This window comes from Macaca mulatta, chromosome 4 (assembly GCF_049350105.2).
Source record: "Macaca mulatta isolate MMU2019108-1 chromosome 4, T2T-MMU8v2.0, whole genome shotgun sequence".
Classification (NCBI taxonomy): Eukaryota; Metazoa; Chordata; class Mammalia; order Primates; family Cercopithecidae; genus Macaca; species Macaca mulatta.
In genome coordinates, this window is record NC_133409.1 from 129,861,947 (window position 1) to 129,889,580 (window position 27,634).

General features: G+C 39.1%; 1 protein-coding gene across 3 annotated transcripts in view; it reads right to left on the reverse strand.

The window, feature by feature from the left end:
* Positions 1–23,043, reverse strand: part of EFHC1 (EF-hand domain containing 1) — a 72,660-nt gene extending 49,617 nt beyond the window's left edge. Inside the window, exons 1-4 of one of the 3 annotated variants that reach the window (XM_015136472.3) lie at positions 22,861–23,036; positions 19,172–19,393; positions 5,628–5,744; positions 4,720–5,007 (exon numbers count right to left, since the gene is read on the reverse strand). In XM_015136472.3, the coding sequence (XP_014991958.3) occupies positions 4,720–4,968 (249 nt within the window). In that variant the 5' untranslated portion in view covers positions 4,969–5,007; positions 5,628–5,744; positions 19,172–19,393; positions 22,861–23,036. Of the gene's footprint in view, positions 1–4,719; positions 5,008–5,627; positions 5,745–19,171; positions 19,394–22,860 lie in introns of all 3 variants that reach the window. The other 2 variants (XM_015136470.3, NM_001265863.1) reach the window with 2 other exon arrangements.
* Between the last annotated feature and the right edge of the window lie 4,591 nt (positions 23,044–27,634).

Sequence of the window (27,634 nt, forward strand, 5' to 3'; positions counted from 1 at the left end):
GGTGGGAACTGAACAATGAGATCACTCGGACTCTGGAAGGGGAACATCACACACCGGGACCTATTATGGGGAGGGGGAGGGGGGAGGGATGGCATTGGGAGTTATACCTGATGTAAATGACGAGTTGATGGGTGCTGATGAGTTGATGGGTACAGCACACCAACATGGCACAAGTATAAATATGTAACAAACCTGCACGTTGTGCACATGTACCTAGAACTTAAAGTATAATTAAAAAAAAAAAAAAAGAAAGAAAAAATGCTCATCATCACTGGTCATCAGAGAAATGCAAAATGCAAATCAAAACCATAATGAGATACCATCTCACACCAGTTAGAATGGTGATCATTAAAAAGTCAGGTAACAACAGGTGCTGGAGAGGATGTGGAGAAACAGGAACGCTTTTACACTGTTGGTGAGACTCTAAACTAATTCAACCATTGTGGAAGACAGTGTGGTGATTACTCAAGGATCTAGAACTAGAAATACCATTTGACCCACCCATCCCATTACTGGGCATATACCCAAAAGATTATAAATCATGCTGCTATAAAGTCACATGCACACATATGCTTCTTGTGGCACTATTCACAATAGCAAAGACTTGGAATCAACCCAAATGTCCATCAGTGACAGACTGGATTAAGAAAATGTGGCACATATACACCATGGAATACTATGCAGCCATTAGAAAGGATGAGTTCATGTCCTTTGAAGGGACATGGATGAAGCTGGAAACCATCATTCTCAAACTATCGCAAGGACAGAAAACCAAACACTGCATGTTCTCACTCACAGGTGGGAACTGAACAATGAGAACACTTGGACACAGGGTTGGGAACATCACACACCAGTGCCTGTTGTGGGGTGAGGGGAGAGGGGAGGGAGAGCATTAGGAGATATTCCTAATGTAAATGACGAGTTAATGGGTGCAGCACACCAACATGGCACATGTATACATATGTAACAAACCTGCACGTTGTGCACATGTACCCTAGAACTTAAAGTATAATAAATAAATAAATAAATACATACATACATACATACATACATAGGTATTAAAGGAACACACCTCAAAATAAAAAGAGCCATCTATGAAAAACCCACAGCCAACATTATATTGAACAGGGAAAAGCTGGAAGCATTCCTCTTGAAAACTGACGCAAGAAAAGGATGCCCTCTCTCACAACTTCTATCCAACACAGTATTGGAAGTCTTGCCCAGAACAATCAGGCAAGAGAAAGAAATGAAGGACATCCAAGTAGGAAGAGAGAAAGTCAAACTATCCCTGTTTGGAGACAACATGATCCTATATCTAGAAAACTCCATAGCCTCGTCCCAAAAACTCCTTAAGGTAATAAACAATTTCAGCAAAATTTTAGGATACAAAATCAACATACAAAAATCACTAGCATTCCTATACACCAACAACAGCCAAGCGGAGAGCAAAATCAGGAACACAATCCCATTTACAGCTGTCACAAAAAGAATAAAATACCTAGGAATACAGCTAACCATGGAGGTGAAAGATCTCTACAATGAGAATTACAAAACACTGCTTAAGGAAATCAGATGACATGAGCAAATGAAAACACATTACATGCTCATGGATACGAAGAATCAATATCTTTAAAGTCACCATACTGCCCAAAGCAATGTACAGATTCAATGCTATTCCTTTCAAATTGCCAATGACACTCTTCACAGAACTAGAAAAAAATACTTCAAAATGCAGTGGTATCCAAAAAGAGCCTGAATAGTCAAGGCAATTCTAAGCAAAAGAACAAATCTGGAGGCATCACGTTACCTGCCTTCAAACTACACTACAGGGCTACAGTAACCAAAACAGTATGGTACTGGTACAAAAACAGACACACAGACCAATAGAACAGAACAGGGAGCTCAGAAATAAGGCCGCACACCTATAATTATCTGATCTTCAACAAAGTTGACAAAAACAAGCAATGGGGAAAAGTGCTGGGATAATCTGCTAGCCATATGCAGAAGATTGAAACCAGACTCCTTTCTTACGCCAGATATGAAAATCAACTCAATATAGATTAAAGACTTAAATGTAAAACCCAAGACTATAAACATCCTGGAAAACAACTAAGGCAACACCATTCTAAATATAGGAATGGGTAAAGATTTCATAACCAAAAGCAATCACAACAAAAGCAAAAATTGACAAATGGCATCTAATTAAATGTAAGAGTTTCTGCAGAGCAAAAGAAAGCATCAACAGAGTAAAAGAACAGTCTAAAGAATGGGAAATAAATATTTGCAAACTATGCATCTGACAAAGGTCCAATATGCACCATCTATAAGAAACTTTAATTTACAAGAAAAAAAGCAAAGAACCCCATTAAAAAGTGGGCAAAGGACATAAACAGACACTTCTCAAAAGAAGACATACACACGGCCAATAAACATATAAAAAAAAAAAAGCTCAGCATCACTGATCATTAGAGAAATGCAAATCAAAACCACAATGAAATACCATCTCACACCAGTCAGAATGGTCATTATTAAAAAGTCAAAAAATAACAGGTGCTGTCAAGGTCATGGAGAAAAAGAAATGTTTATACACTGTTGATGAGAGTATAAATTAGTTCAACCATTGTAGAAAGCAGTGTGGTGATTCCTAAAAGACCTGAAAACAGAACTACCATTTGACCTAGGAATCTCATTATTGAGTATATACCCAAAGGAACATAAATCATTCTGCCATAAAGACATATCCACAAGTATGTTCACTGCAGCACTATTCACAATAGCGAAGACATGGAATCAACCTGAATGCCCATCAGTGGTAAACTGGAAAAAGAAAATGTGATCCACATATGCATACGTATACATATACATATGCATATACATATACATATACACATACACATACACATATATATACATGAAGGTGCCACACTTCTTGCATTTTTGTTTTTTGTTGGTGATTTTACTATTTAAAGGGTCCCAATGCCTAGCACTGAAGTGCTATTTAGTGTTCCTAAGCACAAGAAGGCTGTAACACACCTCATAGAGAAAATGCATGCCTTAGATAAGCTTTGTTCAGACATGAGTTATAGTGCTGTTGGGTGTGAGTTTGATGTTAATGAATCAACTGTATATATTAAATAAGGTGTCTTTAAACAGAAACACATATAAATCAAACTTACGTATTGATCAGTCGACAAAAATGTGGCCAGACATTGGTGGGAACCCAACCCTGTATTTCCTCTAAGACCAGTGGTTCAGTATTCACTAATTCAGTGTTTGTGGTGACTTTATAGTCATAATTACTGTGAATAATGAGAACTGACTATAAATAGATCAACTGTTGAGTGATTAATTTGCAAATGTTCAAATTGCCCATAAAAACACAACTGTAAAAATAATTGTTATGAAAACACAACAGTAAAAATAATTGTTAATACCTTTATGTTTAGATAACATTTTATAATTTCTCACTGTTGGTACAATTGTGAAACTGCCTATGATATATAAGACCTCAGACACCTAAAAAACAAAGAGATAAAAATATGTTGGAACGGGAGAATATCTCAAAGATGGTCTAGCACCTCCACTTTTGAAGCTATTTTTCTCTAATGTTTTGGAATGGCACTGATGCCATCGCTCCTTTCTTTACTTCTTTCAGGCCTCTATTCATGTGGCATCTTATCACTGAGGCATTCTCTGATCCGCCTTTATAAAGAGCCCCTCAACTTCCATTCCCTTTACTCAGCTTTACTTTTCTCCATTGCTCTTATCATCATCTGACATATAATCAATCTATTTATTTGCTATTGTTTATCTCCTCCAACAAGATTAGAACCTCTATAGAGGCAAGTCCTTACATTTGGCACCTAGAACACTGCCTGGAACAAAGCAGGCATGCAAATAAATATTTGTTAAATAAACTAAATGAGAACAATAATGGATTCATAGAAGCTCACTGCACGTAAAAATTAGTCAAATATGGCACTAGGTATCCTGGAATAAGGACATAATATACTTCAGAAACTATATCTTTGCTGCTAGAAATATTTTTTTAACTAAGACAAACTGGAATTGACTTCCTAATTCCTACACTTTGTAGTAAAGAAAGGCCATCTATAGCCTCTATGCGTGTAACTTTAAGAAGGGTTTCCTTTGTATTAAAAAATCCAAACTTATGAAATAAAGAAAGTAGAGGACTTTTTACATATAGAAGAGTTTTTTTCATTTAAAAATGGTTTTATTTCAGAAATTCTTTAGATGGTAAGCTTTCCTGGAATATAGCAAGTATCATTTACCAAAAATATATGAGCTACACAAAAAGTTTTAGGCTCATATCTGCTAATAGAAGTAGTGCTATTTTCGTAAGCTAACACTTAAGATAAAACGTTTAATCCCTCTTCCATACTTCCATCCCAGCAGGGGTGCTATTCCCCTACTCTCTATTTGAACTGCCATTTTAACCTGGTTTCTTACCAAACGATTCATCTATGATGAGAGTTTGATTTTGAGTGAATAAGTATCAATATCATTCTGAAAAAATTATGTTACTACTAGTGTTGGCACATACTAGCACATACACACATGCAAATACCTAGCCAACCATAATAATTCACGCAGAACAGATTACCAATGTCCTCCCCTTACCCTAATAAATGAAATGTATCCTTCTATAAATTAGAATGATGCCTCAGACCCCACAACTGTCAAAAATATATGCTATACCTGTGTGAATTGGTCACAGTCAACAACGCGGAAAGTTTTGCCATAAATTGTGATGTTTATTCCTCGATTTAGGTCTTTCCAATGGTAATGGTCACCCCGGTCATTCTTGGCTAGCCGCTGCCGTTTTATTAACTTGCCTTGAGGGATTCCAGAATTTTCTACAACAGGCTCTATGACAGACATGCTGTCATCTTCTAGATAATAGTAAATGTTCACTTGACGGATCCTATACTGTTCCTCAGTTGACATAGGAACATCTTCTTGGAAATAGGCATCGAATTTCAGTACCTGTAACATGCAAGGAAAGGAGAAATGGTATACTATCAGCTTGTCATAGTCATCTGAAAAATATCAAGTACCCTCCTCAAAACAGAACCACACAAGGAGATTTTAACACTTATCACTCCTATCCTGTAAATCTTGATACTCTAAAACTACAAACACTGCAAACTATAGTCCATGGGACAAATCTAACCTGCCACCTGTTTTTTTATGACCTGCAAGCTAAGAATGGGTTTTACATATTTAAATGGTTTAAAACATTTTTTAAAAATTTCATAACACATGGAAATTATACAAATTTAAATTTTCAATACACAAATAACTATGTAAATAATTTATGCCTTTTTGTTAACAGCTGCTCTCCCATTACAAGGGAAGAGTTGAACAGTTGTGACAGAGATACACAGACTAAATTGTGTCTCCCTCATCCCCAAAATTCATATGTTGAACCCCTAACCCTCAATGTGACTATATTTGGAGACAGGATCCTTAGGAGGTAATTAAGGTTAAACGAGATCTTAAGGATAGGGGTATGCCACCTTTAATCCCATAGAACTGGTGGCCTTAGAAGAGAAGGAAAAAAGAAACAGAGTTACTTCCCTCCCCTAACTCCCACATGTACACACCAAGGTAAGGCCTCATGAAGACATAGCAAGAAGACCGCTGTATGCAAGCCAGGAAGACAGCCCTCACCAGAATTCAAACCAGCTGGCACCTTGATCTTGGACCTCCAACCTCCAGAACTGTGAGAAAATAAATTCTATTATTTAAGCCACTCAATCTGTGGTATTTTGTTGTGGCAGACTATGCAGACTAAAACTACTGCAACGGCCAAAATACATGCTATCTGCCCCTTTACAGAAAAAGTTTGCTGACATCTGCTTTAAATACTCACAATGTGTATAAACTATTTATTGCATACGTTCCTTGGTGAGAATACATCTCAAATACATCTTAACTCTACTGGCTTCACCTCCATGTCAGAAGTCCCTCCCAGAACTTCTGGGAAGAGTAAAAAGTCTTGGACAAGATTGTGATTTTTGGTTTCAAACTGAAAATGAGGGTTAATTGCACTTCTTTAGAAGTGTAGTCCTTTGTAAATATATATGAATTACACTCATTATTATAGACTTTATATGAATGACTTTCATATCATCAATCCACTATAGAATCTTTGCAGGGTTTGTATATACCCTCATCATCAATCCACTACAGAATCTCTAAAAGGTGTGTGTAAATACCCTCATTGTGCTCAGGAACCCATATATTACATCAAGCAAACCATTGGTCCTCTGGGGAGCATCATCATCAATGTGAAGTCAAAATGGTATCAACATATAGATTATACATTTAAAAAACATAAAACATGCCAGGCGCAGTGGCTTACACCTGTAATCCCAGCACTCTGGGAGGCTGAGGCAGGCAGATCACCTGAGTTAAAGAGTTCGAAACCAGCCTGATCAACATGATGAAACCCCGTCTGCACTAAAAATACAAAAATTAGCCAGGCATGGTTGTGGGCGCCTGTAATTCCAGCTACTCAGGAGGCTATGGTAGGAGAATCACTTGAACCCAGGAGGTGGAGGTTGCAGTGAGCTGAGTTAGCGCCACCGCACTCCAGCGTGGGTGACAGAGTGAGACTCCATCTCAAAAAAATAAAAAATAAAAACATAAAACAATATTATAAAAAGCATATATTGACATGCTTTGGGATTTTTAAATTTCTGTTATTTTGTCTCTGTTTTTAATGTGCCTTTTCAAGGAGAGAAAGTATTAGAATGGGATTCTAAGCAGGCAAGATAGTTTACCCAAGCCTCTACTAGAATAAGAGGAACAAATCAAGAAGATCCTAAATGAAACACAAATATGGCTTGATAAATGGAAAGATGAAATAATTCTATACATAGGCACTGTTACTAAAAAAAAAAAAAAAGGTAGAATAACTACTGTGGAAAAACAAGATAAAAGTCAAAAGAGAACTGGCAATTGCATAGAAGAAATATGAATACAATGAAGGCCTTAAAACTCATAATAAAAAGATAAAATGGATAAGTGCAGTGGAATGTTTGAAGGAGAAAAATAACATGGTAAAAACAAAGGACAGATAATGTTGGAGTAATATTTTAGATCAACTGCAAAGAACTGAAAGTGGGGACATAATCATAGTAATTCATATATAAAATGGCCTGTATCTGAGCCATATATTTATAAATACATAAAATGTTTAAGCTGAACCGATCAGCTAGTCGAACCCCACTTATTTTATATAAGGAGGAAACTGAGACCCAGGGTAGTAAGGTGGCTTGCCTGAGGCCATGTAAGGCGTTAGGGTCAGAGCTGGAACTAAAATTCAGACTATTAACTCACAACCCAATATTCTCTCCACATATCTTGCTACTTCTCAGATAACAGATGCTATAGTGGTTCCAAGAAGGAATCCGTGTGAGCTAAAGTAGTCAGAGAAAGCTTAACTAGGAGGAAACAGGAGACGTATTAGACTTGAAGAGTGGGAAGATTTTAGATCAGCAGAGGATACAAGGGGGGGGTTGTAAGCAGTGGCAATAACAGAAGCAGAGGAAGGAAACCCAGCAGCAGTATGCAGGCTATGATGGAGGAGGAAGTACTAGGCATGGCAATCAGATTGAAAGCCCCTTGAATAGTCCAGGTCTGCAGTAATTAATTAGCAGCAATGGAAAAGCAGAAGTCTGACTGGATTGATAGTAAGGAAGTGGGAAGATGGAAGCAGATGAGGTATTAAGGAAAACCCAGTGCTGGCGATATAGTGGTGATCCCATAGATATGTAAACATAAGGAGAAGATAATTTGGGTATGGCAGATGGTGAGTTTGATTTTAGACTTACCGAATTTAAATGACAGCACAAGTTGTATACTGCAGGGGGTAATTTATACTGCAGGACTGGGTTTAGGGGAAGAAGTAAATATTACAGAACATTCAAGGATAATACAAACATTTTTGGCCAAGCAACTGAAAGAATAGAATTACTATCAAATTGATATGAAGAAGATGGCTGCAGAACAGATTTTGGGGGTAAGAAGACAAAATTGGGAGTTCAGTTTTAGATATGCTTAATTTGAGATATTTATTAGACATTCAAGAGGAGATGTCAAATAGGCATTTATGTATACATATGTTTAGAGGACAACTTATCATCATAAAGAGGACATTTCAAGCCATGAACCTGGGCAACTCACCAAAGGAGTGAGAAGAGAATCACAGAGAAGATAACCAAAGATCAAGTCTGTGGCCACAGCCATGTTGTCAAACCATCTGTTTTCTAAGACTGGTGGGCATGAAAATGCCTATGGCCACAGGAAGTTGGCCTCAGAATGGGAGGCAATATCTCCTTGATATCTATATCTATATCTCCTTGATATATATATCTATATATCTCCTTGATATATATATATGTATATGTGTGTTTGTGTGCGTGTGTAAGGTCTCAGGTAAAGAATATGCTAACCGAAAAGAATTACTTAATTGATTGTTAATTTTTAAAAGGCACTTATCTATTTATTAAGAACAGAATTAAGAGTTCTGTGCTCCTCCCACAAAGAATGACTTGGGGAGAAGAGTTAACGAAGAAAAGCTCTTTGGAAAGTTTCCCTGGAATCATGGCAGATGGAAGGAAGGACTAGATTGCAGCTCCCACTCAGACAGGCAGAGCAGCGTGTGAAGGCTCACATTGTGAACTTTTGCTCCAGGATGACTGCAGGAGTAAATTAGGAAAGCGGAGAGAATCCATAGGCCCTCTGAAAGAAGCAGATTGCTCCTGCAGAACCCAGGAGACACCCCAAATACTGTGAGTGCCCAAACCATGGAAGTGGGAAAGGGAGATCAACTGACCCCAAACACACACCCCCACTGAGGAACCTGAAGGTCTAGATTACAGGAGAAGATTCTGACCTTACCTGGAGCTGGGTCAATTCAGAGAGCCGAGTGAAATACAGGGGTAGAGGAAGCAGCGGGAAAAGTCTTGTGGTCTTGCTGGGGTCCCCTACCAAGCCATTTCTGCCTTGCTTCATAGGGATACTTGGGGAGGGCAGCCAGAGGCACTGGGAAAAGGCCACAGGAAGAAGGGAACCTCAAGCTGAACTCTGTAACAATTTGAACCAATCAAGAAGTCTCCTGGCCAGAACTCGGGAGAGGGTGTGAATCCAGTGTGTAGATTCCACAGGTTGGGGAAGAAGGAAAGCCCCACTTGCTTTCAAAGCCGGGAGGCAGGTAGCCTGGGGCAAGTTCTCAGCCCTGCTCACCCACTGCCTGGAAACAGACTTGGTGCTGTTGGAGAGGGGCGGGACAGTGGGAGTGAGACTGGACCTTTGAATTGCATGGGGGCTGGGTGAGGTCTGTGACTGCTGGCTTTCGCCCCCTTCCCTGACAACCTTAAGTACACAGTAGAGGCAGCCATAATCTTCCTAGGAACACAACTCCACTGACCTCAGACCCTCACCCCTAGCCCCCACAGCAGCCGCAGCAAGACCTGCCCAAGGAGAGTCTGAACTCAAACACATCTTGCCCTGCCCCAACTTAATGGTCCTTCCCTACCCACCCTGGTAACTGAAGACAAAGGGCATACACTCTTGGGAGTTCTAGGGGCCCACCCACTGCCTGTTCCCCCGCATACTACCACAGCTAATGCTATATTGAAAACACCACCTCCTGGCAGGAGATCAACCAAAACAAAAATAGTACGTTAAACAACCAAGGCTAAGGACCCTCACAGAGTCCGCTTCACCCCCCTGCCACCTCCACTGGAGCAGGTGCTGGTATCCATGGCTGAGAGATTCACAGATGGCTCACAGCACAGGACTCTGCAGACAACCCCCAGTACCAACCTGGAGCCTGGTAGACTTGCTGGATGGCTAGATCCAGAAGAGAGATAATAATCACTACAGCTCAGCTCCCAGAAAGCCACATCCCCATAGGAAAAGGGAGAGAGTGCTACATCAAGGGAACATCCCATGGAACAAAAGAAGCTGAACAACAGCCTTGAGCCCTAGACCTTCCCTCTGACAGAGTCTACCCAAATGAGAAGAAACCAGAAAACCAACTCTGGTAACATGACAAAATAAGGTTCTTTAATGCTTCCCAAAAATCACACTAGCTCATCAACAATAGATTGAAACCAAGAAGAAATCCCTAATTTACCTAATAATTTAGAAAGTTAGTTATTAAGCTAATCAGGGAGGCACCAGAGAAAGGCAAAGCCCAATTTAAGGAAATCAAAAAGATGATACAAGAAGTAAAGGGAAAAATTTTCAATGAAATGGCATAAATAAAAAACAATCAAAACTTCAGGACAAAACAATGGATGTGCTTATAGAAATGCAAACTGCTCTGGAAAGTCTCAGTAATAGAATCAAACAAGCAGAAGGAAGAACTTCAGAGCTCAAAGACAAGGTTTTCTAATTAACCCAATCCAACAAAAACAAAGAAAACAGAATAGGAAAATATGAACAAAGCCTCTAAAAAGTTTGGGATTACGTTAAATAACCAAACCTAAAAATAATCAGCATTCCTGAAGAAGAAAAATCTAAAAGTTTGGAAAACATATTTGGGGGAATAATCAAGGAAAATGTCCCCAGCCTTGCTAGAGACGTAGACAACCAAATACAAGAAGCTCAAAGAATACCTGGGAAATTCACTACAAAACGATCATCACCTAGGCACACTTTCCTCAGGTTATTTAAAGTTAAGATGAAGGAAAGAATCTTAAGAGCTGTGAAGCAAATGCACCAGGTAACCTATAAAGGAAAACCTATCAGATTAACAGCAGTTTCTCAGCAAAAACCCTACAAGCTAGAAGGGATTGGGGCCCTATCTTCAGCCTCTTAAAAGAAAAGAATTATCGCCAAGAATTTTGTATTCAGTGAAACTAAGCTTCATAAATGAAGGAAAGATACAGTCTTTTTCAGAAAAACAAATTCTGAGAGAATTTGCCACTACCAAGCTACCACTACAAGAACTGCTAAAAAGAGCTCTAAAATCTTGAAACAAATCAAAACACATCAAAACAGAACCTCTGTAAAGCATAAATCTCACAGGACCTATAAAACAAAAATACAATTAAAAACAAAAACCAAAAAATCCAGGTATACAAGCAACAAATACTACGATGAATGGAATGATATCTCACATCTCAATACTAATGTTGAATGTAAATAGTCTAAATGCTCCACTTAAAAGATACAGAACCGCAGAATGGATAAGAATTCACCAACCATCTGCTGCCTTCAAGATACTCACCTAATACATAAGGACTCATACAAACTTAAGGTAAAGGGGTGGATAAAGAAACTCCATGCAAATGGACACCAAAAGCGAGCAGGATAGCTATTCTTATATCAGACAAAACAAACTTTAAAGCAACAGCAATTGAAAAAGACAAAGAGGGACATTAAATAATAAAAGCCTGTCCAATAGGAAAACATCATAATCCTAAATATATATGCACATAACACTGGACCACCCAACTGAAAAAACAATTACAAATAGACCTAAGAAATGAGATAGACAGCAACACAATAATGAGGAGGGGAGGACTTCAATACTGCACTGACAGCACTAGACAGGCCATCAAGACAGAAAGTCAACAAAGAAACAATGGATTTAAACTATACCCTGGAACAAATGGACTTAATATATTTATAGAACATTCTACCCAACAACCACAGAATATACATTCTATTCAACAGCGCATGGAACTTTCTCCAAGATATACCATATGATAGGCCACAAAATTAGCCTCAATAAATTTAAGAAAATTGAAATTATATCAAGCAGTCTCTCAGACCACAGTGGAATAAAATTGGAAGTCAATTCCAGAAGGAACCTTCAAAACCATCCAAATACATGGAAATTACCTGCTCCTAAATGAGTTTTGGGTAAAAAAAAAATCAAGATGGAAATTAAACAATTATTCGAACTGAATGATAATAATGATACAATCTATCAAAACCTCTGGGATACAGCAAAAGCAGTGCTAAGAGAAAAGTTCAAACCCTTAACGCATACATCAAAAAGTCTGAAAGAGCACTAAGAGACAATCTAAGGTCACACCTCCCTCAAGGAACTAGAAAAACAAGAACAAACGAAACCAAAACCTAGCAGAAGAAAGAAAATAACCAAGACCAAAGCAGAAACAAATGAAATTGAAACAAACAAACAAACAAAATACAAAAGATAAATGAAACAAAAAGCTGGTTCTTTGAAAAGATAAATAAAATTCATGGACCATTAGCAAGATTAACCAAGAAAAGAAGAGAGAAAATCCAAATAAGCTCAATTAGAAACAAAATGGAAGATATTACAACTGACACCACAGAAATACAAAAGGCTACTATGAACACCTTTATGCACATAAACCAGAAAACCTATAGTAGACAGATAAATTCCTGAAAGAGAAAACCCTGCTAGCTTAATTCAGGTAGAATTAGATACCCTTAACAGACCAATAACAAGCAGCGAGATTGAAATAATTTAAAAATTACCAGCAAAAAAAAGTCCAGGACCAGACAGATTCACAGAAGAATTCTACCAGACATTTGAAGAAAAACTGGTACCAATCCTATTGGCACTATTCTACAAGATAAAGAAAGAGGGAATTCTCCCTAAATCATTCTATGGAGGTAGTATCGCCCTAATACCAAAACCAGGAAAGGACATAACCAAAAAATAAAACTGTAGACTGATATCCCTGATGAACATAGATGCTAAAATCCTTAACAAAATACTAGCTAACCGAATTCAACAACATATCGAAAAGATAATCCACCATGATTAAGTGGGTTTCATACCAGAGATGCAGGGATGGTTTAACATATGCAAGTCAATAAATGTGATACACTACATAAACACAATTAAAACCAAAAATCACGTGATCATCTCAATAGATGCAGAAAAAGCATTCGACAAAATCTAGGACCCCTTTCTGTTTAAAACTCTCAGCAAAATCGATACAAGGGACATACCTCAACCTAATAAAAGCCATCTATGACAAACCCACAGCCAACATAATGCTGAATGGGGAAAAGTTGAAAGCATTCCCTCTGAGAACTGGGACAAGACAAGGATGCCCACTCTGTCCACTCACAGCACACTCTCTTCAGCACAGTACTAGAAGTCCCAGGCAGAGCAATCAGACAACAGAAAGAAATAAAGGTCATCCAAATAGGTAAAGAAGTCAAACTGTCACTGTTCACTAATGATATGATTGTTTACATGGAAAATCCTAAAGACTCTTCCAGAAAGTTCCTGGAACTGATAAAAGAATTCAGCAAAGTTTCTGGATAAAAATTAATATACACAATCAGTAGCTCTTCTTTACACCAAAAGCGACCAAGCTGAGAATCAAATCAAGAACTCAACCCCTTTTACAATAGCTGAAAAACAAACAAACAAACAAAAACTTAGAAATATACCTAGCCAAGGAGATGAAAGACCTCTACAAGGAAAACTACAAAACACTGCTGAAAGAAGTCATAAATGACACAAATAATGGAAATACATTCCATGCCGATGGGATGGGAATCAATGTTGTGAAAATGACCACACTGCCAAAAGCAATCTACAAATTCAATGCAATTCCCGTCAAAGTACCACTATCATTCTTCAGAGAATTAGAAAAAACAATCCTAAACTTCATATGGAACCAAAAAAGAGCCCGCATAGCCGAAGCAAGACTAAGCAAAAAGAATAAAGCTGGAGGCATCACACTACCTGATTTCAAACTATACTTATAAGGCCATAGTTACCAAAACAGCAAGGTAGTGGTATGAAAATAGGCACATAGACCAATGGAACAGAACAGAGAGCCCAGAAATAAAGCCAAATACTTACAGCCAACTGATCTTCGACAAAGCAAACAAAAACATAAAGTGAGGAAAGGACACCCTATTCAACAAATTGTGCTGGGATAATTGGCAAGCCACACGTAGGAGAATAAAACTGGATCCTCATCTCTCATTTTATACAAAAATCAACTCGAGATGGATCAAGGACTTAAATCTAAGACCTGAAACTATTAAAATTCTAGAAAATAACATTGGAAAACCCCTTCTAGACATTGGCTTAGGCAAGGATTTCATGACCAAGAACCCAAAAGCAAATGCAATAAAAACAAAGATAAATAGGTGGGACTTAATTAACCTAAAGAGCTTTTGCACGGCAAAAGGAACAGTCAGCAGAGTAAACAGACGGAGTAAATACACGGAGTGGGAAAAAATGTTTACAATCTATACAGCTGACAAAAGATTAACATCCAGAATCTACAATGAACTCAAACAAATTAGCAAGGAAAACAAGCCCATCAAAAAGTGGGCTAAGGACACGAACAGACAATTCTCAAAAGAAGATATACAAATGGCCAACAAACATATGAAAAAAATCTTCAGCATCACTAATGATCAGAGAAATGCAAATCAAAACCACAATGTGCTATCATCTTACTCCTGCAAGAATGGCCATAATCAAAACATAATAAATTATTAGATGTTGGTATGGATGCAGCGAACTGGGAACACTTCTGTACTGCTGGTGGGAATGTAAACTAGTACAACCACTACAGAAAACAGTGTGGAGATTCCTTAAAGAACTAAAAGTAGAACTACCATTCGATCCAGCAATCCCACTCCTGGGTATCTACCCAGAGGAAAAGAAGTCATCATACAAAAAAGATACTTGCACATGCATGTTTATAGCAGCACAATTTGCAACTGCAAAAATGTGGAACCAATCTAAATACTCATCAATCAATGAGTGGATAAAGAAAGTGTGATATATATGATGGAATACTATTCAGCCATAAAAAGGAATGAATTAATTGCATTCACAGTGACTTGGATGAGATTGGAGACTATTATTCTAAGTGAAGTAACTCAGGAACGGAAAACCAAACATTGTATGTTCTCACTCATAAGTGGTAGCTAAGGTATGAGGATGCAAAGGTATGAGAATGACACAATGAACATTGGGGACCCGGGTAAAGGGTGGGAAGGGGGTAAGGGATAAAAGATTACAAATTGGGGGCACTCTATACTGCTTGGGTGATGGGTACACCAAAATCTCACAAATCACCACTAAAGAACTTACTCATGTAACCAAACACCACCTGTTCCCCAATAACCTATGGAAATAAAAAAAACATTTTTTTAAGTAGTGGGATAATATCACCTTTCCCAGGTAGAATAAGAACTTGATTATTATGTAGAAAGAAAAGAAAAATTATATTTAAATACTGTGTTTAAAATATATACTTTTCATGGAATTTTATAGCAGGATGGGCTCCTGGTTATCATGTAGTCTAACCTTCTGAGTTTACAGATGAGGAAATTAGAGATTGTGACTCTACAAAGTCACAATGCTAGCTGGTAGGAGACCCAGAATTATAATACAGGTCTCCTAACTCCCAGGAAGTTCTCAGACTGCCACAATAAACATAAAAATATTTCTATTTACTTCAAGATGAAGGGGGGAAATGCTGCATAAATATTTTCATATCACACACAACTATAAAAAGCCAAGTCACATTTTTAATTTTACATTATTATATGCATATATGTTACGTGTTCGGCTTGCCAATTTTCAGCAGTGACACAGACAAGAAATAAATTTTATTTGTTAATTATTCATGTCATTTTAGAACTAACATTTATTGAGCACTAAATATATAGTAAACTAGATAAGTCCTTACCTTCATGAAGTATACACTCAGGTGGGACAGACAAACACTAAACAAATCAGCAACACAAATTACAGTGCTGCGAAGGAAAAAAAAAGAGAGGGAAGTGATATAGAAAAATGAGGAGGAACCGCCATAGTAGAGTGGTCAGGAAAAGCCTCACTGAAAGGAAAGATGGAGTCAGCCACTTAAGGATGGTGGGGAAGCTATTTCAGATAGGAGAAACGCCATGTACAAAAAGGTCCCGAGTTGGAATTTTCAAATGCTGCCATTTCAAGGAAATCAGCAAAAATAAACCCAATGTATTGAAACATGGTAGGTGAGAAAAAGGACCCAAGATGAGGTTGGGGAGATAGCAGGGAGGGTCAGCTCCAGTAGGGCTGTGAGGAACCTGTAGGGTTGGATCTTTATAGATGATGGGGAAGCCATGGAAGTGTTTCAGTCAGTATTTGACATAATCGGATTTTCAAAAAATAAGCTTGGCGGCTCTGTGGAAAATAAATTTATGGTAATAGTGAAGATGAAAATAAGTAAATGAATTAGTTACACATTTTAGAAACAGAAACAATAGAGCTTGCTAGTAGATTAGATGTGGATTGTGAGGGGAAAGAAGAATGAAAGATGACTTTCAAGTTGGGGGCTAGAACAGCAAGGTGAATAGTGGTAATGTTTACTGTATTGGTTAAGAAAGCCTGATGGCATTTTCCCAGAAAAATGACATAATCAGAGCTGAACTCTAGAGAATAAACCAGGCAGCATACCTGTTATAAGCATAAGGACTAGGAATGAGACTAAAACAACAGTTAGGTAGTCATTTGGCTTGTTTGAACTACTATAGTGGCAAAGGAAATGAAAGTGAGAGACATTTGACTTGGCAACTCATTAAGTGTGGAGAATAGAGGACAAAAAAAGCCAAAGATGGCTCAGGTTTCAAGCTTGGATTACCTAGTGGAATCACAAAGGGAAAGTAGATCTATGGGAAAAGGTGAGGGATAGAGATAAGTTAGAGACATACAGAACTTGAGGTACCAACAGTTAATCCAGGTGAAGATATCCCATGGGCCAGGGGGATATAGGTCTTGAGTCTCAATGATGTCAGAGTTGGAACTAAATAGTGACATTGTCTACAGCGAGGTGATGGCTGAAAACATGAAAGTGGGTGAGATCTCAAGAAAATTATATAAAGAATGAGACAGAACCTTGAAAATACTTGTAAGTTAAGAATTGAAAAAAGGAAGGGAGGCTAAAGAATAAGCAATCACATAGAAAGGAGGAGGAAAACGAGAGTCATGGAGGCAACAGAAGAGCAGTTTCAAGAAGGGAGGGAGGGTCAACAGTGTCAGGTGGCACAAACAGGCCAAAGAGAATGCTGGCAAAGTAAACCTCTCCAGATCTGGTAAAAGCACTGGCTGCCTAGGAAAAAGTATGTTGGGGCTGTGGGTAGGGAGAAGTCAGATTGTAAGTGATTTGGCAGTCAAGTGAGAAACAAAGTTCTCTTGCTTAAAGGAGTCACAAGATACTATAGAAAGAGGACAGGATGATATGACTCTTGCTAGAGAAGTAGTCACTAGAGCGTCTGAAATAGAAATAATATGAAACTTCAAGATGAAAAAGATGAAAGAAGAACATCAGAAATAAAGAGCTAGAGGTCAGTCTGGGAAACAGAATATAGTGGGTGATGCCGGAATTATATGGGAGCAAGGGGAAAAGATGAGGGCACTTGGAATAGATGTCCTGGTCTTTATTACCTAAGTAAGAAATGAAGTTATATTCTGTTTATGAGGAACAGTCCTAAGAATTTCCAAAATATAAACAAATATGTTGGCTATTATGTGGACCTCCAGGTATTCCTAAAAAAATTAGAACCTTCATTTAATTCAGAGAAACCATAATTCCCTTATTATAAACAAACACACTTAGTTTTAAAGTCATGCATTTAGCTTCTCTCTACCCCATTATCTACGCTAAGGCTCATTTATCTAGAAATTGTGATAATCCAAGTAAAATGAATTGGAAAATAAAAATAGTATTTTATGTGCACTATCCTTAAAGAAATGAATTATGAATATTAAATAAGTACAAAGTAAGTAACAACAATTAGTGTAAAATAACATAGAAAAACAAAACATAGGAAGCCTATTTCCTACTCAAGCACAATTTCTCCGCTGAATTTTACTAATACTTTCTTACGACAGGTATCACTTTATCACCTTCTACTTTATTACAGTTACTTACTATTCTTTTCGGTAAAAATTAAACATACCAGGATTCATATCTTGGTAATTATTTAGTGCCTATCCCACTTCTCTCTTATATTTTCAGCCCTCTCCCTTCTCTGCTGATTTTGCAGTGCCTGTCAGAGCCACAAATAAACAAAAGAAACAAGCAAAAGGAAAAGATATATCCAATTATATAAATCATACTGTTTCATGGATGTTTAGGTTCGGCCTATGAATGCATATGTGAATATGTCCCTATAAATGAGTTAAGTGGGAAAGAGGAAATGATATGGATTCTAGTTGAGAGATTAAAATTGTTTAAAAATAAGTGATTATCAATGTAAATGGCATAGCTCCTCCCCAGCCTCTAGCTTACAACAGGTACTCAATAAAAGTTGGTTAGCTGGATGAAAATGTTACTGGCATTTAACAGGAATGATAGCATAACAATTAAGACAAGAAAAGAAACAGACTAAGAGTAAATTAGGAAAGCTAACTTATCAAAACTGATCAGTAGTTCTCAGAACCAGTTACACATAAAGCTCATCTGGAAATTAGAATTGATGAGGGTTGGAATAACATGTAATTTTCTTAAAAATCTCGCCAGTGATTCTGCTACATGGTCAGGGCTAGGTCACTTTAGTGAAAAGAGGAGGCTCATTGATAAGGAAAAACAAGAATGATGTGGTAATGTCAACAGATGGAAATGAGGAAACTCACATTGCAAAAACATAAAGATAAATGAGAAACAAACAAAAATGTTATACCACCCATTGGTTATGTAATATCAAACATGAAATGTTCCCTGAAAAACAACTTATGGAGACTGCCTGCAAAAAACTGACAATAGATGGAGTCATTGTTTTCATTATGATATTCTGCATCTCGTGGAGATTAGATATGTCCCCATTACAGAATACAGTACCTTTAAAAAGTGGAAAACACATGGCTGATAAACGTAGAATATAAATTCAGGAATTCAAAATTATAGCCAACTCTTCTTTAACTGCATTTGGAAAATAGTCCGGTGAAGTCTACAGGGAATTACTTTACTCCCTATAATCGGCTTCCTGACTAAAGAAAGCCTCTTTTTAGCCTGAGTTCAGCTGTCCATGACTAAGGGTTAAGGCATTTGAACAATTTTCTCCTCAGAGCACTTTGGAAATTCTGTGGTTTACTGTTTTAACTTTTCTGCAAGCAGTTGGCTCTCAGACCCTAATTCAAGGGGTACCCTAAAATTCCAGATGATACCTTTTTGTCAAAAGCCACATGTGCAGGAATAAAATCCGCAGGTGGGGCTTGTTTAGGCTGGCCATAAGTTAAGACTGGTGCCTTACTGGCCAACTCATCCAGCTCAGCCTGGGACAGCTGGTTGAACTGGAGCCGGTCTCCGCCTATCCCAACTGTTGGACGTCGAACAATTGCATAGCCGTTCCTGTAGCCCAGCGTCTGGCTTCTATGGAAGGCTGTTTTCTGAAGAAAAGAAGTGTGTCATTAATAACATTAGACAAATATTTTTTAGGTTAAAAAAATTAACTTTTAAAAATATAACTTAAATATTTGCTTATAAGCATCATGAAACTTACACCAAGAAGCTTACCAATATTAAGGCTGGGCATGCTGGCTCATGCCTATAATCCCAGCACTCTAGGAGGCTGAAGAGGGAGAATCACTTCAGCCCAGGAGTTCAAGACCAGCCTGGGCAACAAGACCCTGTCTTTACTAAAACTAAAAAAAATAAATAAATTAGCTGGGTGTGGTGGCTTGTGCCTATTATAGTCCCAGCTACTTGGGAGGCTGAGGCGGAAGGATCACTTGAGCCGGGGAGGTCCAAGCTGCAATAAGCTATGATTGAACCACTGCACTCCAGCCTGGGCAACAGTGAGACTCTGTCTCAAAAAAAAAAAAAAAAAAAAAGCTTACCTACCTTAAAAGATTCTGTATTTTAAGTTATAACACTTGAACAAGAACAAGGAGCAAACTAGCCGCCTGAGCTTAAAGTAAAATTTAAAGCCCTGCTCTGTAATGCCCAATTTAACTATCAATTCATCTTGCACGAGAAATTAAAAGAGTATCTCATCTATACTCTTAAGTTTTTCACTAGTCTTCTCATGTTTTTCATCTGATATCTGGTGGCCATAAAAACTGTAGAACCTAGAAGATATGGTTCTGTGAATTTTATTTTTACATGCAATAAATTTATTTTTACATGTTCCCCTTGTCACAATGACAGGGATACATTCTTACAACTCTTTGGAAAGCAACTGGATGGTATATATTTAAAGTCTTGAACTCAATTCTACCCCTGACCATTTATTTAAGAATATGATCCAGAATTATGAGAAAGAGCTATATGCCTGAAGCTGCCTATTACAATGGTAAATGTTGAAGACAATCTAAAACACAATCACATGAAGACATGAGTAAATGATCGAAAACTCACTCAATGGATTATGGTGCTGTCATTAAAATATTGATTTTAAAGATTATGTGGCAACCTAGTGAAAATATTTATGATTTAATAAGCCTGAAAAAGCAACATATAAAATTATATGTATACTACAGTTATAAGCATAGAAATATGTGCATGAAGAGACTGGTTTGGTCCTCTGTATTATACATTTCTAAATTATGTTGATTTTTTACAATGAACACATTTTTATTTAAAAGATTACATAAAAAAGAGTAGAAAGGCAAATTAGAGGTTATGTTAATGGTTTTCCTTTTTCTGTTGTGAGGATGCTTTCAAAATTTTATATATAACATTCAAATATATAAAGTTACATAGATACAATGTAGGATTAATCATAAAATATATTTTTATGAAAAAAAACTTTCTACATCCTAATTGCTTTAGAGCCCAGCCTACCATCTTTCAAGAACTGTACTAACATGAAAGGTACAACAGAATAAACTTCTTTTGCTAAAAGGGTTATAAACTCGGACATTTGTTTTTAAAGGTCATGTATTCAGAGTCACAAGTCAGTTGACAGGGACTGCTCCAGGTACATAGTAAACATGATACAGAACAAAATGCGCTGAGTTGACATCCTCATTGGGTAATTTATGGAACTTCAAGCTCTTCTTCCACCACCAAAGACAGAAGCAACATCAATAACTTCAGTTTATTTATTTGTTTTAGATAAATGTCTCTACCATCATTCAGCCATAACTCACAGACACACCAGGAAAGGCAACCTCGGCCCTTTCCACCCCACTTGTCCATTATGGTTCACCTTCTGTGTGTCTCTTTTTTTTTTTAATCATTTTCCCATTCCCCTTTAAAAAGTTTTTAACTTCTTATCTGCATGTCTTTAGAATTACATTCATATATATTCAGTCCTTCACTGTTGAAGATATACTGATGATGCTTTTCAAATTTCAAACAGGGCAAATTGGTTGACACTTGGTCAGTGTATTTAAAATCTGAAATATGTCCAATGCACAGTTCATCTTACTTGTAATACAGCAATATGTTTTTAGAGCTTTGCACTTCCATCCACGCCTCCGTAATTCCCTGTATCAACTCAGCCCTGTCTATACTCACCAACACCAAAAGCTTAAGCTCATCCTGTATAGGGCAGGCAAGTGCCTACAACATTTTCTAAATGACATAAAACTGAAAAATCCACTGAAACTAAAAATCTATGATATTTTGTCTTAATGCAGGGATAATTACAAAGAGATTCAGAATACAAATTCTCTCACCAAACTTTCGATTTCATTCTAAATTTATTCTTCCAAAGAAAATAAATTGACAAAATATTTTATCTTAACTTTGTGAAGCTGGAGAGGAAGGTAAGAGTTTAAAGTATTAAACTATATAAACATAAACTACTGTTAGGTCATCTGTGATGATCAGTCTACTGAATCTCATTATTGATTTTTCAGCACATATTTCAGTAGCCCTGTTAGGATTAAAACAAATACTAAATAATTTTAAGAGCTAAACTGTGGCAAGAGTTAAAAAAAAAAAAAAAAAAAAAAGAATCCAAGCTGCTGCTGCTTTTTAAAAAATTTTGTCTAGAAAATGCAAATAAAAACACAAGGTTGGGGGGATGAGCAAAACAAAATCTAAACAGGAATCTTTTTACAAAAACGTTAGAATAAAAAGAATAGAGCCGGGGAAGAATAAACAGCAATTAATCAATTCTTGAGGGAACTGGAAAGGAATATCTCTTACAAAGCAGGGAAAGATGGTTTGGGAGGAAGGTGAGCAAGCTTTGGGGGAAAAACCGAATGGAGAAAGAAAAGAATGGGGAGAGGGTGGGACTAAATTATGAAAAAGGTAGAAGATGGAGAGAAAAGAATGGGGTTGGAAGCAAGCATAAAGAAGAAAGGAAAAAGACCTGGCGGAAAGAAGAGGAGCGGAATCGATATACATACAAAACAGGAAATGGAGCTGGGAGTGGGAGAGACTATCGGGTACAGGATTCAGAAGAGGAAGCAGGTGGGGCGGGAATGATGGACCTGTGGGAATGAGGATGAAGGTGCATAGTGGCGGAGGGTTTTAAAGGTGGAGGCAGACGGAGACAGGTTATGATGTGAGAGAATGAGCTAGGGAGAGGGCCCAGATAGCTTAGGAGTAGGGTGGGGGAAACAGTGATCTAAAGGGAAAAGAGGCAGCGGGTTGGAGGAACAGAGCTGTAAGAAAGAACGCGGCTAACGGGATGAGAATGAAGGCGCCAACACACTGCCAAGATGGAGTGGGGAAAAAACTAGAAAGGGATGTGGCGGAGGGCAAAGGACTGGAGAGGAAGGATGAAGCTGGCTAGGGAAGAACGGCAGAAGTTCGGCCGAGAAGAAAGAACAAAGTCAGGACAGAAGACGTGATTGGAGAGCAGACTTGAGTGGAGGGGAATGGAGGTGCACTGAGCGGGGAACCCTCCTGGGCTGCTGGAAGGTGGGGACAGGTTGGAGTCTGGCAGATAACTTCTCACCGTAGAGTCCTTAAAGGACGTGCCTGGAAGAAAGGGCAGGCCATGCACGGGATTGGACACCATTGCAGCCGGTACCACCGCCGCCACCTAGGTCCTGCTTCGTCCTCTCCAGTTGCCCAGGCGACAAGCAGCGTTCGCGGGCACCTGCAGGCTCCATGGTAACGCTAAACATCCGGAACTCCCACGAGCGGAGGGCGGAGCCAGGAGGCGCAGGCGACACAGGAGGTTTGCGCGTGCGCTGCCCGCGAGATTCCGCGTTCTCGCGGCAAGGGGGCCGCGGCCTTGGAGCGCGGCTAGTGGGCGTGGTTGTGTCGGTCCCTCCCCTTCCGCTTCGACCCGCCCCGCTCCCTGAGAATGAGACGTGAGAGCTGTTGGGTGGCGCGGGGAAAGGCGAGTGTAGTGAGGCGGTAGTTCTCGCTGTGAGATCCGGGGTCCGAGCAGGCCCTTAGATGAATTGCAGAGAGGGACGTTCCTTCTCTCCTTCCACCAAGTCCCGGCGGACCTCACTGCGCCCCGCCAACGCTGTGAGCTCAGGCGCTCTTTTCTCCCCGCTCTGCCCCATTTCACACAGAAGTGTAAATGGTTGGTCCGGTTGGCAGTGCTACTAACCTAGACTCGTGCTTCTTGTAGGCAGGGGCCGAGGATTACTCATGATTGTGTTTCTGTTGCTTAGGGATGGTCAATGAACTAATGCAATCATCTCATCCTTAATTCTCCCACTGCCACATTGTATTTTTCCCCTTTTAACTCTTTTTTAAAATCTTTCTCTGTTTCCTTGTTTCCTCCTTTCCTTCCTTCCTCCCTCCCTCCCTCGTTCGCTCCTTCTCTCCCTCTTTCCTTAGAGATGATGTCCCACTATGTTGCCCGAGCTGGTCTCGAATTCCTGGGCTAAAGCAATCCTCCCAACTCGCCTCCCAAAATTCTGGGATTAGAGGCGTGAGCCACCGCGCCCAGCTCTCTTTATTCTACCACCAATCCCTTCAGTTAAACACCTTCTTCATTCTTGTAGGGAGAGCCTTGAATATCTGCTGCAGGACAGGGTGCACTCTGATAGGTATTTGATATTTGTTGACTGAAGAACTGGAGATTGAAGGGTGGTCACTTCAATCCATCGTTTGTACCTGCAGCTTCAATGGAAAGATCAGAACCACTAGGAGAAACACAGCTCCTTCAAAGAGAAAGACTAAGTCTTGGGAAAGAAGCAGATAAGTGAGGTGAAATATTGTCAGCATCATAGGTATAGCTTTTTACAAAACTTGCTTAAATTATTTTTTCTCAAACGTAATCCTATTCCTGAAACATTTTTAGGGGGGAAAAAAGAAAGCTATCCATCATTGCTGAGGAACTTAAAAAGTAATCCAAACCCAGGTGCCAAGAGATTTGGATTCATTAGGTCTGACGTGGAGGCCAGGAATCTGATTTTTGTAACAGGTGTTTGTGACAAGCCATTGTAGGGACATGATGGAGTAATAAGCCAGACACAGAAGGCATATCTCAGTGTCACAGGTAGTTTACTGCCAATACAGACAGCAGCTTTACTTTTATTGCTGCTTGTCAGAGCAAATCCCCCTGTTGGGTTTCACTAATTTGCATGATGCTCAGGAGGCCCAGGACATTAATGCATTAAGTGGCACCTGAGGCAGTTATTGATGGCTGCTTACCATACCCTGCCCACAGAGTTTCTTTTCTAACTCTTCTCCCCTTACTGCATCTGTTTCCTGTTCTTGTCCTTTTTTAAACCTTTTTTTCTTTTTCTGTAAGTACAGTACCTTAATGCAGCAGTTGAATACATTTTTAAAAAACTTCAATGAAGTTTTTTTGCCTTTGGTGCTTTTTACAAAACTTGCTTAAATTATTTTTTTAAAAAGAAATGTAATCCTTTCCCTAAAACATTGGTTAGCATTGTGGAAGTTACTGAAAACGTTTAAAGTACCTGTCTGTTGTATTATACCTTAGACACCAACCGAGGATGGATGCCAGTCACTGGAGGAATATGTCAAGATGGCAAGTTTGCTGGGTGCAGTGGCTCACGCCTGTAATCCCAGCACTTTGGGAGGCCAAGGCGGGTGGATAACTTCAGGTCAGGGGTTCAAGACCAGCCTGAACAACATAGTGAAACCCCACCTCTACTAAAAATACAAAATTAGCCGGGCGTGGTGGTGGGCGCCTGTAATCCCAGCTACTTGGGAGGCTGAGGCATGAGAATCGCTTGAACCCAGGAGGCAGAGGTTGCAGTGAGCCAAGGTTGCGCTATTGCACTCCAGCCTGGGCAACAAGAGTGAAACTCCATCTCAAAAAAAGAAGAAAAAAAAAAAAAGATGGCAAGTTTAAACTTTCAAAGATAAGGCACCTCTCCCACTTCTCTCCACCTCATTGGTGCTGATTACCCAGAATCACGCGTTACTGTAATTCTTGCTGACTCTTCATGATAACCTTAAACTGTTACAAGTTCCATGATCCCTCCCTACCCACTCTCTTAATAAAAGTAAATTTCATGGCATTAGGACACACTTTGAAGAGCCCTTCTTGACTAAGTGCATGGTTGCACTTGGATCTATATTCCTGGGTTGGGTAGGGAAAGAGCGTGTGGAACTGGAAAGGCTGAGTCATGCCCAAGCCTATTGTCCATTATCGCATCTGTTTCTATTTGAGGAGTGCTCTCTGCTCATGCCTTTCTCTCCAGAAAAGCACACCAGTTAAATGGCTAAGGGGTTTGTTTTAACTACTTTCGGACCCCAGAAATGCATGAAAACAACTTCTGTTGGTCTATGGCCTCCTAAAAATGCTATCATCTCTGAGGAGGGGAAGTCAGACAGTACTGCATCAGTGTTAAAAGGCACAGGGACAAGTCTGTAAAGAAGTGGGGTGGGAGGAAAGGTAGGGATTCAGAAAGGTACCTGGATCTTCAGAAGGTCTGCTATGATTAAGAGTTTGTATCCCAGTCGGCTGCAGTGGCTCATGCCTGCAACCCCAGCATTTTGGGAGGCCGAGGTGGGCCAATCACATGAGGTCAGGATTTTGAGACCAGCCTGGCGAAAACCTGTCTCTACTCAAAATAAAAAAATTAGCTGGGCGTGGTGGCGCATGCCTGTAGTCCCAGCTACTCAAGAGGCTGAGGCAGGAGAATCGCTTGAACTGGGGAGGCAGAGGTTGCAGTGAACAGAGATCGTGCCACTGCACTCCAGTCTACATGACCACTTACCATACATTGCATTTCAGTTTGTACCCGCCATTTCCCAGTTTGTGGAATATATAAAAGAGGACAAGAAACTGACCATTCCTGGCAGTTAAAGTAGGAAATGCCGTGATTGAAAGGCCATTGCATAAAGCCTGACTCAGAAGACCACAGAAATATTGCATGATTTTAGCAGGTGTTCCAAAACTTGGGGAATGGAAAAAAATTGAAAGGTCAGACTGCCAGGAGCCAAGCCTGAAAGAGGGCCTTGTGAGCTGGGTGATGTCTTCCAGGCAATCCTGATGGGATAGGCCATAAGTAGTCAGCTAAAATAAACCTCTCCTCTTTCAGCATTTTGCCCATAGCTGGATTTACCCAGAATTTGTTTTCAAAACTGTGACATTCTTATTTTTATAGTACCTAAATTCACAGGACAAAAAATACCAAAGGGCTGTGTGTGCGTGTGTCCTGGACTATTTCTGCAGTGATTTTGGTGTTCTGCTTCCCTCTGCTGGATAAAAATGGTACAGCAAAATTTCTGGAAAAGAAAACAACCAATTACATACCAGCAGGTTTTGCAGGTACTGGGGGTGTGGGTGTGGTGAGCACGTGAATATGGGGATAAGATGGCCAGGGGGTGTCCCTCAGTCAGAGTGCTCTCTAGCATTCTTTTCCAACACTCCATGGCCTCTGAAATAGTTTATCTAAAAAGAGGGCCCCGTCAACCACTTCGATCTTTGCAAAGTATGGGAAAAGGAGACACATCCAGTAATTAGATTTAGGATCCACAGGAGATCTTCATTTGACACAAAAATTACATCATTTGGGTTTAGACTATTTTAGTCTTGATGTGGGCTCCTGCTTGGGGTTTGGAAAAACCTGTATTTCTGCTTTTTCCTCCCTTAAGTCCAACCTATTCAATAACTTTAGCTGATTCCGTTGGAATTCTCTTTCCTTGTCAAAGTTGATCAAACATACTTCACAGCATATAACCGTCATAAGAGGGTCTTCGTTTTTTCATTGCCATTTTCCTAACTCTCATCACAGTGCTTAGCACTACATAGATGCCCATTAAATAGCTGTAAAATGACTGACCTACTACAGTTAATGAATGAATGACTCAGAGGTCACCTGGGAAAGTATTTTTCAAACTGCTGCAGATTTCCTTTAGCAGTTCTTACAATCAACTTAATAGGTTGTGACCACAACCAGAATTATTTTTAAAAAAGAATAGAATAGAAATTATCCGGATGCATTCCATTTTGTTTGTAAGAATAATTCAGTGAAAGTTTTTTCAAGATATATACATACGTATACATTCATAGTGAGAGTATATTGTGGTCACAGCCAAAATGCTTGAAAAGTAATTGATACAATCCAGTTAGCTCATTTTACTAATGAGAAATCTCCAGACCAAAAGAGATCAAGGAACTATCAATCAATGACTGGTTCCCAATTGAGTATTCTTACACTCCACCTCAATCCTCTCACATCTAGGAAAGATAGTCCTCATTTAGCTCAAGACAGATCATTGATCTTGGCATCCTGGTTGTGAGACATCTCTGGCATAATAAAACTCTCAATAATAGGGAGAAAGAG